This window comes from Triticum aestivum, chromosome 5A (assembly GCF_018294505.1).
Source record: "Triticum aestivum cultivar Chinese Spring chromosome 5A, IWGSC CS RefSeq v2.1, whole genome shotgun sequence".
Taxonomy (NCBI): Eukaryota; Viridiplantae; Streptophyta; class Magnoliopsida; order Poales; family Poaceae; genus Triticum; species Triticum aestivum.
The window spans coordinates 597,363,507-597,376,957 of record NC_057806.1 but is presented as its reverse complement, the minus strand read 5'-3'; the positions used below and the strand labels follow the sequence as shown (position 1 = coordinate 597,376,957).

The 13,451-nt window shown below is 43.0% G+C and overlaps 1 protein-coding gene across 2 annotated transcripts; it reads left to right on the top strand.

Annotated features, from left to right (window-relative positions):
* The first annotated feature begins 3,316 nt into the window (after positions 1-3,316).
* Positions 3,317-6,444, top strand: LOC123105147 (thioredoxin-like protein HCF164, chloroplastic). Of its 2 annotated transcripts, none has more exons than XM_044527151.1 (5): positions 3,317-3,584; positions 3,742-3,978; positions 4,774-4,877; positions 5,415-5,750; positions 6,163-6,444. In XM_044527151.1, the coding sequence occupies exons 1-4, from the start codon at positions 3,405-3,407 to the stop codon at positions 5,695-5,697; spliced, it is 804 nt and encodes a 267-aa protein (XP_044383086.1). In that variant the 5' UTR covers positions 3,317-3,404; the 3' UTR covers positions 5,698-5,750; positions 6,163-6,444. The 2 variants fall into 2 exon arrangements, with proteins under 2 accessions (XP_044383086.1, XP_044383087.1); XM_044527152.1 differs by having other exon boundaries at positions 3,337-3,584; positions 3,751-3,978.
* The last annotated feature ends 7,007 nt before the right edge of the window (positions 6,445-13,451 follow it).

The following is a 13,451-nucleotide window of genomic DNA, read 5'->3' as shown; positions in this document are numbered from 1 at the left end:
GGATAAACCCTAGATCCGAGGTAGGAGAGGGGGAAGAGCTCGCTGAGGAGAATTTGGAGTCGTAGCAGAAACCCAGCCACACCACGGCTGTGGTGTGACCACCACCATGTCCATGCGATGCAGAAGAGCGTCAGGGATCGCTGAAGCACCACGACGACGACCAGTGCATGCACACGAACACGGTGACGCCATCTCAGGGGCACCACCGCATGGAGACGCCACCCAAGGGCATCACCACACTGCGATAAGCCACTAGTGACGCTAGGGGCACCTCACGGCGGCCGGAGCACCACCGGAGACCGAGGCAACTCGGGGCAAAAACCCTAGGTCACCAAGATCCCAAGGGATTGTTGGTAGGAGGAAGCAATTGAGAAAACGATGTGGATAGATCGATAGAGCGGAGCAAGGAGAGCAAGTACTAGAGGTTCAGCACGACGGCGGAGATGGTCGGAGCTTGTCAGAATCAACTGGCAAAGCCGTCGGAGAAAGGGGATCAGCAGACGAGAGAGAAACAGAGAGCTCTGGTGAGAAAGGTAGATACATAGATAGGGGTTGAGATCCTCTACAGTACTGTACGATACAGTACAGTCACTAACAGGTGGACCCGGCCCCATATGTCATCCACACTACAGCACCGTACAGTACTGTAGAGGATCTCAGCTCCTAACCCCATAGATAGATAGAGGGAGGGAGGGAGAGAGAGAGAGGGTGACTAACCAGGCGAGAAGTCGACAGAGACTCTGTCCCTGTTTAACAAAGCCAGGCCAAGCCAGTTAGGCCCATCCCAGAAGCCAAGCCAGCCCATTAAGCCCATTTACCCAGTAAAAACTTTTAACAAACAAAATCGTAAACAAGAAAATACTACAAATATATAATAAGTGCAAAAAATTTATATATATATAATATTCCACTTTACCAGAAATATTCTTGATTTAATGGAACTAATTTTATAATTTCTAGACTTAAATATTAAATAAGGAAATATTCAATAATTCGAGAAATCAATCCAAATATTCATTAATTCCAAAACAATGATTCTACTCTAATAAAAATAGTTTCACAAACAATTTCTAATTATAAACTTGTTAATTCTAGAAATAAGAGTTGACAATAATCTGAATTAATGGAAATCCTTTAACTAAAACACAAATAAGGCAACACAACGATTAGAGGGGAGGAAAACCATCTCATGTATTCATAATAGCATCTTGCAGAGTTTCTTGCAACATCAATCCTTATCGGACTATATGTCATTTTCAAAACCCGAGGCAACCATGAGTCTCGAAGCATCGAGTTATGCTACCTATCAATCACCAGGCAAGTGCATACCTTGCATATCCTTTGTTTATGCTTTCGTAAAAGCATATTTCAAAAATCCCCTGCTTACAGTATCTATTCATTGCATTAAATAAAATTATGTTTGGTACTATAAATTATGGTGGGTGATGGAACTGAGGATGGTTACACGGTGGTAGAGTTCCATTACACCGTTACACCGGGTTTAATAACCAAAGTCAACATATATTCTAGTGTCATACTGATAGCGTTGACCACGGAGCCTGGAATGGGACAGGCGAATAACTACCTTTCCTCATACCGATGTGCCCTCGCATAGGTTATCGTCATGGGGCGTCAATCTGTGAGGCAGTCTAGGGAGTTGTACAACCCATCGGCAATGGGTTCCATTAAGACCCTTTCGGCAGGGGGCGTCAATCCTCTATCGCCATAGCGATGTAAGCTCATCGGTTACGGGGCCGTAGAATCCCTACATGTTGCTGATTTTGGGCAAAAGAGGGAATACCTCTCGAGCCATGGGCAGGGGCATTGGTAAAAATAGACGAGCGAAAGACTCGGATCTTAGACCCAGCCACACATCATGGGTGTGCAAGGTTACGGACTAGTAAAAAGGGCTAAGTTAATCATTCATGGGTATAGTAGCGCACCTCTGCAGAGTGTATTGAATTGTGGCTTGCCACTCCCTAATCCAGGAAAGATCTGCGAACGCAACGGGAAAGGAGTCCTTCGGAGATTATAGCAACCTTAACATGACATGCCATGCATTTGGATGTGCATTGCCATGAATTGAATGTTGTTGCCCTTTTCCATTGTCGATGACGTTGTGCTACTGAACTAGGGAAGAAGAAAGATAGACGGGGAGCGTTTCTTCTTGCTTGTGGCGTGCCATGCATAGTGATTTCAAGTTAATCATGTAAATTATGTTGGGCTATCTCCCCCAATTTCTTTTCTGAATTTGCTTGCTTAAATAAGAAAATCAGTACTATATATAATAATATATATATTTTGTATATAATAATCTGATGCATGCAACCATTAGATAGTTGAAAACAATATAAGATTGAACTGCATGGTAGCATTTCGATAAAATTTATGAAGTGGCCAAAATGATATAAAAGAATATTAAACAAAATATTGTGTCCCAGATTTTCAGGTAACAGACCGCCTCCTGAGTTTTTTCTTCTTCTGAAGAATTTGCTTGCTTAAATAAGCAAATCGATATATGTTAATTTGATGTATGCTACCATTGAATAGTTGAAAACAATATAAAATAGAATTGCATGGTAGCTTTTCAATAAAATTTATTACATGGCCTAAATGACACAAAAGAATATTAACCAATGTAAGCATAGAAATAACAACAAAGTCCTACTATTATTTAGAAATATGAAACGTTAATAGGTTATGCTTAAGTTAGATGTTGTTTTAATAAAAAAATGATTCAATCTTTGTTCAAAGTTGAAACACTTTTTTCCGATCGGAGGGAGTACCATTTTCAGTTTCATGGGCCTGTAATTTATTTGGATGTTTTAAGAAGACATTATTTTTTCACAGCCTTCATATCCCAAGAGCGAAGGTGGCAATGGGATAGTGAATGATACGGGTATATGCGGGATGTGCATCAAGATCATGTAAGTACATACTTCCTCCGTATTAAAATAAGTGTCTCAACCTTAGTATAACTACTAAGATAGTATAATTACTAAGGTTGAGACATTTATTTTGAGACTGAGGGAGTATATGATTGGCACAACTGATATTAACCACTGGAATATGTACTTACATGATCTATTGCGGAAAAAAAACCACTGGAATATATGACTATGTTACAATGTATGGGCACTTTTCTAGTTCTATGTAAAAAATCGATAGGTATAGAACATATAAATTTTGTTCAATTTATTTATTAAGAAGATACCCCACCTTCTTTTGCGAAAAAATCAAAGAAAAACGTGCACGCTCCTTTTGCATCGCACGATTACGGGCGACGTGGCGCCGTGTGCTCCACCCACATCATCATCATCTCGTTTGACCCGGCACCCAGTCGGCTCGTCGTCAGTTCGTCCCTCCCTCCCCCGTGCTGTGCCATCCCGGAACGTAACTGAAAAATGGCGAGTGTGACCTCGAGGTGCTCCGGCCTCCTCCTCCCGGACCTGCGGCCGGGCCTCGCAGGACTCCGCAGCCGGTCGCCTCCGCTTTCTTCGCCCCGCGTCCATCTGCGCGGGGGCCGTCGCCGGCCGAGAACCCTGTCCTGCGTCGCGCCGCCCGACTCCGCGGAGCCGAAGACGGTGAGTCCTCGTAGCACACTCAAACTGATTTGGCCATTTGGGGCAGTGGATAGACTAGCTAGCGCTTCTTTAGCTTCATGCTCATAAAACACCAGTAAAATTTCCAATCAGATAGCAATATAGCATGTGAAGTCATTCCTGCCCCCCCTTGCCACAGGACGAGCAGAACGTCAAAGCTGAGCTGGGTGAAGAAAAGCCTCAGCCAAGCAGCAGCAGCAGCAGCAGCACGCCCCAGGAGGCTGCTGCCGAGCCACCTGTTCCAGACAGGGGTCTCAACAGAAGGATAGCTGTGCTCACCACTCTTGCAGCAGTGGGCCTCTTTGGATCTCAGAGGCTCCAACTTGGCGGGTTTTCTCTCAAGGATCTTGCTGCTAATGCTGTGCCATATGAAGAGGTTAGCGCTTCTTTCCTTTGCAGCAAGGAGTTTTCTGCCCACCCCTACACTGGACAAAGAGATATCTGATGCATAATGTTCAGCTAAATGTCAGCAGCAAAAGGAAGTTTCTCTGTCATTTATTATATAATACTACAGATATGGGTAATTTAGTTGCTAGATTTGATGCTTACAATTGCAGTATGTGAACAACAAAGCATGATCCATTGCAGTTCAGTTCATGGTAGAGTTAAAACCCATTGCAATAGATCCAAGAAAGTGCTCCTTCTTTATGACACGCCATTGTAGCCATGCTTCGTTTCTTCAGACTTCATCAGAACTTTCTATGAGTCAATTTATAACATTAAACTCATCTAGTTTCTGTCGTGGGTCTCTACCATTCGACATAGAGCATATTAAGTTGAACATCCAATCATTGTTCATCGGCCCATTTGTCCGTTAATCCAAGACATGCTTTCTTACAGAGTTACACTAATGTTTGTATTACTCAATTTTCAAGATGTTGGCTTTTCTGGAGAAGATGGTAGAAAATGATGGGTTTATTTATCTGTGGTTCATTGATTTAGTACTGCTTTATGTGAAAATTTGCTGCGGTACGAGGTGCCCATTGGTAAACTAGTACTCATAGATTCTGTACACTGAATAGCTTTCATGTGAAATTGACAAGCAACCCTATTATGATTGAAACTCGTCTTTATCTGGTTGCACAAACTGCATTTCGTTCGCATACTTTTTCTTTGAATTGCATGCATGTTCGCCTTCGAAATCTAATTCACCTGATAAGTGCATCTACAGGCTCTCTCAAATGGCAAGCCCACTGTTGTCGAATTTTACGCAGACTGGTGTGAAGTTTGTCGAGAGTTAGCTCCAGATATTTACAAAATTGAGCAACAGTACAAGTAAGTTACTTCAACATTTTTAGCTTCTCTATATCCCATAGAAATAAGAACTATGATTTGGTTCCTTCACTGAAGAATTGATGTGTATTTCTTACTGATCCTAAAATGTGCACCTTCCATTGAATACAACTTTGTAGCTGGACAGCTACACTAATCCTGTATAAGTGCATGCAGTATCATACACTTGCCGGGCTACAGAATACTAAAGTTCTGGATTAATTAATTTATTAATGTATTTTCTTCCTATAAAGTACTGATGGACCACAGTCATTAGTGAGTCTAGGAGCCAATAATTCAATTCTGATCTGCATCCAGGTGCATATGCATATATGTACATTTGTGCATTTCAATTTTTTGGAAGTAAACATAAATGTACATTATGTTATAAGAGTAGTAGTCCTGGTAGTAAAATGCTTGCTGAATCTCCATATCTGAAGCCATTGTATCAACAACTTGGATACAACTACTGACTGAACCAATGAACACATTTTATGTTTCTTTAGATGCTAGTTAACTTGTGTTAACAATTCTTTGTAGGGACCGTATCAACTTTGTCATGTTGAATGTCGACAATACAAAGTGGGAACAAGAGCTTGATGAGTTTGGGGTAGAAGGTATTCCTCATTTTGCCTTTCTGGATAAGGAAGGAAATGAGGAAGGCAATGTTGTTGGGAAGCTTCCAAGACAATATTTTCTCGACAATGTGGTTGCTCTGTCTTCTGGCGATCCAACGATACCTCATGCACGAGCCGTTGGTCAATACTCGAGCGCAGAATTCAGAAAAGTCCATCAAGTTGCTGATCCCAGAAGTCATGGCTAGTAATAGCTCTTCGTCGCCACCAGTTTCAGCATAATGCCAAGACTCATGGACAAGTAGGCCTTATTCTCTCTTGAAGAAGTATAGTCCAAGTATAGAATGTCTGTTGTCTTTTTGCATAAGTACATATGCAGTTGATCACTAGTGCATGATGTCACCAGATTTAGTGAAATAGTTATATATATCTTCAGCAATGCCCTTTTGAGGGCTGTTGATGTTGAAATATAGTAGCTCTTTACAAAGATAGCAAAGTAGGTTACCATAACCTGTCAATTTCTAGTATGCACTTAAATAATGTCTTGCTGACAGAACCACTGAAGCTTTTGTGGAGGCTAGATTTTCACCCAACTTAATGTAAAGAGTTAAAACAGCTTGGTGTTACACATCTGTTACTTGATGTTTAATGATCATCTGGACTTTTGTTGCCCCTGACACTACTGGATTTTTTTTTCGATCTGATTCCTGCAGGATGCCGATATAGGTTACGCATGTTGAGTCTTGGAGCCAAGAATTTGGGCGTTGGGCAGAGCTGACCGAGTTCAGAAATCTCATTAAAAAGAGCAACAGGATCAGTGTTTCGTGTATATGATTGTGGCATTGTGCAAGTGGATTTTCCGATTCAGGCGTTTGGCTAGAACATTGAGCTGCTAGTGACTACGAGAATCAGTGTATTGTGTATACAGGTGAAACAGATGTATGCTACGGCCGCGAGAACGTACTGGTGTTAATAAACAATTTTTTTTTTTGAAATACAGTAAGTAAACATTACTCATCTTTTTGCAAGGAGGTTCCTAGAATGAGCTTTTTCCTGACAGGTTCGAGGGGAGCAGGCAAAGGAATTTCTGCTCTCGTTTTTCTTTAGGGATTGTAGCTTCCATGGCCGTAGTGTCTAGATTATGTCTTAGATTGTTGTGTCTTGTGTGGAGTAGTGTCTCACTTCCATGGCCGTTCGGGCGGCTAGCCTGCTTTGGCACGCGACCACAGTTGGCTTCCACAGTTGCAGAACCTAAATACCTAACCTTTACAACCAGCGAGTAGGAATATTGGAGTAAAAGTAGTGAGCAACATTCCCTAAAGAAAAACGAGAACAGAAATTCCTTTACCTGCCCCTTAAATGTATTGTGGTATTACGAAAAGACTCGAGGATTGACCTAAACAGAGTTTTCAAAACAGATAAGTGCATCTTTCAATCTCCCTATTTTAGTTTACAACCCCGACTTCCAATATCGCTCACATTAAAACCCTAAACTCTCAAAACCGGACAACTTTCAACCTTGTGTCCGTCAAACCAGTTTTCTGGTCTGTATTTATTATATGTTTGGCAAAAAAGTTTCAAACTTTCCGAGAACAATCAGCATGGTAGTTTTAATTTTTGAGAATGTTTTCAATTTTTTCTGAACACTTTCATTTTTGGTCAAATTTTGATCAATCTTGAATATGTATATTTTATTATGCTTGGCAAAAAAAGTTTGAGAGTTTCCCAGAATTATCAGCATGTTAGTGCTCATTTTCTAGATTTTTTTTTTCAATATTTGAGGGGACAGGGTTGGAAGTTGTCCGGTTTTGAGAGTTTGAGTTGTAGTGTAGACATTATTAGAGTTTGGGGTTATAAATTAAATTAGGATGTGAGTTCGGGGTTGAAATATGCACTTGTAACATTGATCTTTTTCTTATATGAAAAACGATAGCATACATTTCTCTACCGGCCTCTTGAACGTATTTTGAAATGACTCAAGGTTTGACATAAACATAGTCTTCAAAGTGTAAGTTTCACCGTGTTTCTTATATATGAAAAACGACAGTAGACTTTCCTCTACCTGCCCCTTGAACGTAGGAAAAAGACTCAAGGTTTGACATAGGCATGGTCTTCAAAATGTATTTTTACTCTTCTTCTTCTAATAATATTTCAATCTTATAAGAATTTAGTAGTTACAAAATCATTATCACAAATATGATGATACTATCAGAATTCTGACTACATGTTTTCTGGTATGGTACTGCCTCCTTTTCCAATACAGATGACAACACTGTAGTCAAAGTTTTAAATTTTGACTCTTCGTATTTAAAAAAAATCAAGGACATAAACATATAGTCTTCAAAATGTATCATTGACCTTTTTTACATTAATATTTTTCAATCTTTTAAGAATTTACTACAGTTATATAAATAATCATGGCAAGTAATACTCCCTCCATACTAAAATAAGTGTCTTAATGTACATATTGATAGTGAAAGTTAGAGAATTCATATTGCATACTTTCTAGAGTCCTGTAGTCAAACCCCGCGAAAAATAGAGTCCTGTAGTCAAAGTTCTAGATTTTGACTACATATATTAAAGAATATTTTGAATAATAAGATTATTTTTTTCAAGAACAACACGAAGATCTGTGTGTCAATTTATTAAGGTAGAAATGAAAGGTCAACTTACAAGAGCCTGACCGGTATAGGCGCCGAAGTTGTCGCCTCCCACACATTTCTCCATACCAAGAATAGATGTAAAGAATAATATCATTAGATGTAAATAATAGTATTATTTTTATGACACATGTTCGACAATTTGTACCAACATACATACATATAATTTTCTCCCCTTCCCCTCGGCGGTTAGGGCAAACTTTCCCCTGCAGGCTTCGCCGGCGAGCCCGTTGATTTGCCTCTGCTCTGCATGTCGCTCCGACGGCCGGTGGCTGGGAGGGGAATTCCGGTGCCTTTGCTTCACCTATTAATTTAGGTTAGAATTGTAGTCCTTGCAGGCGCGGTTCTCGGGTGCATGGCGGCGCTTCTTTTTTGAGTTTGTTTTCCAGGCTCCGATCTTCCTCGAGTTCGTCCATCTGGAGTTTTGGACATAGTCGACGAAGTTTCGGCGTAGATTCTTGTCGTCTCCTTGGGGCGGCGAGATTAGGATTTGTCGGCGTGCATGCGCGAAATCGAGATTTTGTGTCATTTGCACCAAATCTATTCAAGAGTTCAACAGCGGCGAGTGCGGCTCTAGGGCGTTGGTACTTAGGGGCACGTGCATGAAGACCCGCCAGTTGTCATTAACAAGGTCAAGCCGGCTCCGGTAGGGAGCGGTGACAACGACGCATGGTGGAGGTAGTGGTTGCTTTGTGGTCTCGAGCTTTTGATTTGCTTTTTATTATGTTTGAGGTGCTTTATACTTCTGATTTGATGATCTTTAATAATAAATCTGATTTTTTTTGCATAGAAAAGAAATAGCCAAAGATGCTTGCTATGAGCGGGGCTGTTTTCGAACTGAGGGAGCATTCTTGAATATTTCTATAACTTTCCAGTATATTTCTCCATGATTCAAGAAGAAAAAAACATGTTGAGATATATATAGTTCTAATAGAGTGTGTGAATTGAAAGAACAAGATTTTATTCATGTACTACTTAATTCTTTTATTTTTTTCATGGCTCAAACCTTATGAAAATGTTACATTTGTTTCTCAGATAACTATGATGTTCAATTAACAAGAAATTTTAGAAGCCGGAGATTCGACTAAAAGTTAAAATCTTCATGTGGTATTTTTGAAGAGGAGTTGTGCTAACGTAAGACAACCTCATCCGCGGCAACTGGCAAGGAAGGAAGAAGTATAGTTTTTGTGCTGATGAGACACAATCCGACACCTCTTTTTTCAGTGCAAATTTTGCGCGTTCTACATGATCAGGCATCCAAGTAGCGTCTAATTTGTATCCGGCCATAAGTGTAGCCAATATTTTTGGTCATTGGTTGGACAGGATTTCAAATAGTTTTTAAACGCTAACAAAGGTGGGAACGTATGCCTTGGTCGCTTTGTCTATGTAGAATAATTTGTTTTTTGATGGCAAAAATTGCTCTCCTCTGTAGGTTATTCTTCACTGTGCACACTCATTTCATGCGTGGTCTGTGCTACATCAAATGAAGTGACAACCATTATTTAAGATGGTGTGTATGCGATTGAAGTGGGTGGCCATGAAGGTTTCTACCCCAACATAAAATTGCTCTCCTTCTACATAGGCATATTGTTGGTCATATGACTCTTGAGTTGTTGATATGTTGGATCTTTATTTTATTTTTATCAGACTACTATTAATGTTGATTGTGTGCATCTTAGATATGAAAAGGCTGGAGTTTGCTCTCATGCTTTATATCCTGTCAATGCTGTATTTGAAGTTATTAGCGTCCTTTACAAAAAAAAAATGACGTTAACTTGACCATTCAAAAAAGTCTATGCATTTTTGCTGATGTGTCTCCAGACAATTTGTGTTGCACATTACTGTGTTGCACAAGACGCCTTCCGAAAAGGCAAAAGTAGCATGCTGTTTTACGAGGTCATTCAGATAACAGTAACCATCCCCCCTTATATCCGAGTCAACCTGGCCTGCGTGGCAGCTGGCTGAGGCGACGCGCTGGCCATGCCCTGGATTAGGCTGGGAGGGCAAGCGGGAGGGATATAATTTTTCCCTATTCTCTACCAGTTTCGAAAGTACATCTATGTAAACCCTAGATTGCAAGCTATTTAATCAAGCCTTAGTAGTCCGAGTATCTAGTCTCTGTAGCATTCCATGTTGTTGTTTTTTGAGACGCAACATTTTTATCCAGTAATCCTCTTCCTTTTCAAGACCATTGTGCAAGTGGTGAAGAAAGAAGGTATGACCGTGTCACGTCGCTGTAGCCCGACACTGTTGCGTACTGGCGTCAAAAGGGCAGCAGCGGAATAGAACCCCACGCTTAGACCGCCTATTAGATCTTCCCGAGACTGTTAGAGCATCTTCAACAGGTACCAACGCGCGGCGCGCTAAAAAAGCATTTGCAGTACATCGAACGACTGTTTTTGCACGACGCAGAGTGCTGGCTCCAGTGGCCGTTGTAAACTTTAACGCGCGTGGAAGCTCCAGCGGACGCTGCAAAGAGTAGTGCGGGCACGCTCTCACACAAACACTCTGAATTATGGTGCATATGCATAGATAGATAAATAGATAGATAGATAGATAGATATTTCACACAATGAGTACATAGTTCATCATAGTATAGATAGATAAAAACTACGGTGCAACTAGATAAAAACTATGGTGCAGCTAGAACCTACTTCGAGTCGTCATCATCATTCTCGCTGGTGTCGTCCGAGGTAGAGAGTCACGCGTCTTTCCAACAAGGATCGTCTGAGTCGAAGAACGACTCCCCACCTGCATTAACGAGATTGCACTGTGCCTCCGCGAGTGCCTTCCGCTGACGCCTGTCCGCCCGCTCCGCGCAACGCCTTGCCGTCCTATTCGCCCAAAAGACGTTCTCCTCGGCGACATCCTGCGGGTACTGCCGGTGCCACTCCGCCATGGCTCGCTTGTCCTCCTCGACGCTGAGGAGGCGGCGCTGCCGCCGACGGTGTTCCTCACGGTCCTGGTCTGTTATAAGACGAGGCGGAGGGGCGATGGACTGCGCCTGCTCGCGGGTGAAGAAGTCGTGGAAGTTCATCTGCGCGCGAGGCCTCTGGAGGCGCCACGCTGCCGCGTCGTACGCGCGGGCGGCCTCGTGCGCGGTCTCGAACGTGACAAAGCCGAGGCGGACGTCGTCGGACCGAATCTCCGCGTAGAAGACGCCGGAGGGGCGCTGGCGGACGCCGCGGTAGCCCGAAGATCCTCGGCGGCGGCGCGGCGGCATGGTGGCGCGTCTGTGGCGGGACGAGAAAGCGGGAGAGGAAGCAGTAGGAAGCGGGAAGAGAGCACGTGGCAAGTGGATAGCGATGGGAGAACGTGTGACGGGCGCGGCAATTTATAGACGCGTCTGTGCGCCAAATCTAGCGCGCGGTCTCTCACTTTTTCCGCGCGCGCAATTGATTCCCGGGCGTCCTAGTTTTCTGTCATCGCTGAAGCGCGCGAAGATGTCCCGCATACCATAAAATGACAGTTTGTTTTTGCCAACATCCGGCCTTCCTCGAAGAAACAAGTGGAAAGTTCCACTTCCCGGCCATACGAGCACACGACACGGTGCGCCTCGTGGATCGCCGACCCTGCGCGCGGTCTGGTCAGATGTCAGCCGGAGCAGCGTGAAATTGCGAGCTCCCACGGTCGCCGGCGGCGTCGGGCGCGGAGAGTATATGGACGGAGCCGCGAAATTCAGTCGCATCCATCTGCATCTCCGTCTCCATTGCAAAATGGCGCGCATGGTGCACACATTGAACGTTTTCCTGCGCCGACGCGGTGACGCGGAGTTCTCTGTGGTATTTTTGACGAGACCCGCATGCCGAACGTGCACCCTCGCCGTTCATAATAAACAACACAATGATGATGCTTCCGACTTCCGGGAGGTGCATTGCTCTGCACCCGCCGATCGGCGCCACCGGTGGCAGAGATCTGTGGGGTCAATTGATGCGACCTTTTCTCAAAGTATCTTAAATTTATATGAAAAATGGTTGTTTGTAGGAGATATTGCTTTTGGAGGCCGGCCTTCAAATGCAAAATCTAAATTTCAAAAATTTCTGTAGAAAATAAAGATATAGACGAAGGCATAATAATGCATAAGTGTGTAAATTTTCAGAACAAAATACGTTGAAACAAGGGCTGTGAATAAATCTGGGGCTTTTTAACACATAATACTATTTGTCTTTCCATACAATGAATTTATCTTTTTGTATATGTCGCATTTCAACGTATTTCATCCTGAATTTTTATACACATACATCTCACATCCTTGTTTACTTGTAAAGAAATCCATATGTTTTTGCAACCGGAAATTTTGAATTTCATTTTAAAAAAAGCATCCTCCATGAAGGCCGAGATCCAAAACGCCAGTACTTTGTTTGTAGTAACTTTGCTGTGGGTGTACAAAAAGTTGTTTCTAGTCATTTGGTTAGTTGTGTGCATCCTTGATATTTTTAACAGTCACTTGATATTATGTTGTTATTGTAAAGCCGGGTGTACTAAAGGCACTCCAACGTGCCAATGTATTTCATTCGCCTGTGACCGTTTGGATCTGTGTAGACAAAAAGCATGGCTCAACGCGTCGACACAAATGGACTGGCGTTTGTTTTGCTGTCGGTGATCCATTTCTAGCTTAAATTTGGGTTGGATTTGTGTCCTCGTAGACGTCTGCGACGTCTTCCTTTTGTCCTCCTCTGGCCCGCCTGTCAGTGACACACAACTATTCTCCCACCCAACACACCGGCCTCTTCGCCACTGCCCATCCCTCGTCGCCACATCCTCCGACGGCCTCACCGCCGCTGCATCCACCGACGTCTTCAATGCAGACGTTGTAGTCGCTTCTTGCCGCCGATGGAGTAGTTCAAGGCCCGCCTACCCAGGGTCGTCGGCAATCCTCAGCATACCATCTCTACCTCCACGATCACCACCGGAGGATGCGGGGTTCGACAGCCCTGTTGCCTGAGCGGGATAAGGCCAACTCCAACGCACATTGGCGTGGGTTTAACACATCAAGTGTCCTCATAGAAAAACTAAGTTGTGAGGCTATAACTACTAGATGAAGCCTTGGACGAGGTTGGTCGAAAACGAGAGACGCGAGTTTACCCAAGTTCGGCAAGGTAACCAAACAGTAGGAAGAAATATGAGGTACGATGCAATCTGGCTACCCCAAACGAACTACTACACAACATGGCCGAGACATTGTTTCAGCCCAGGCTCCATTGGGCTATGCATGTACCCAGTTCAATAACAGCCCGAGCAACCAAACACGCTCCTTTTGTACCATCTGCTACCGTCTTCGACTCCACTAGCTAGTAAATACATGCTTAGTAGTTGCACTTAGAGCTTTCTCCAACTGGACC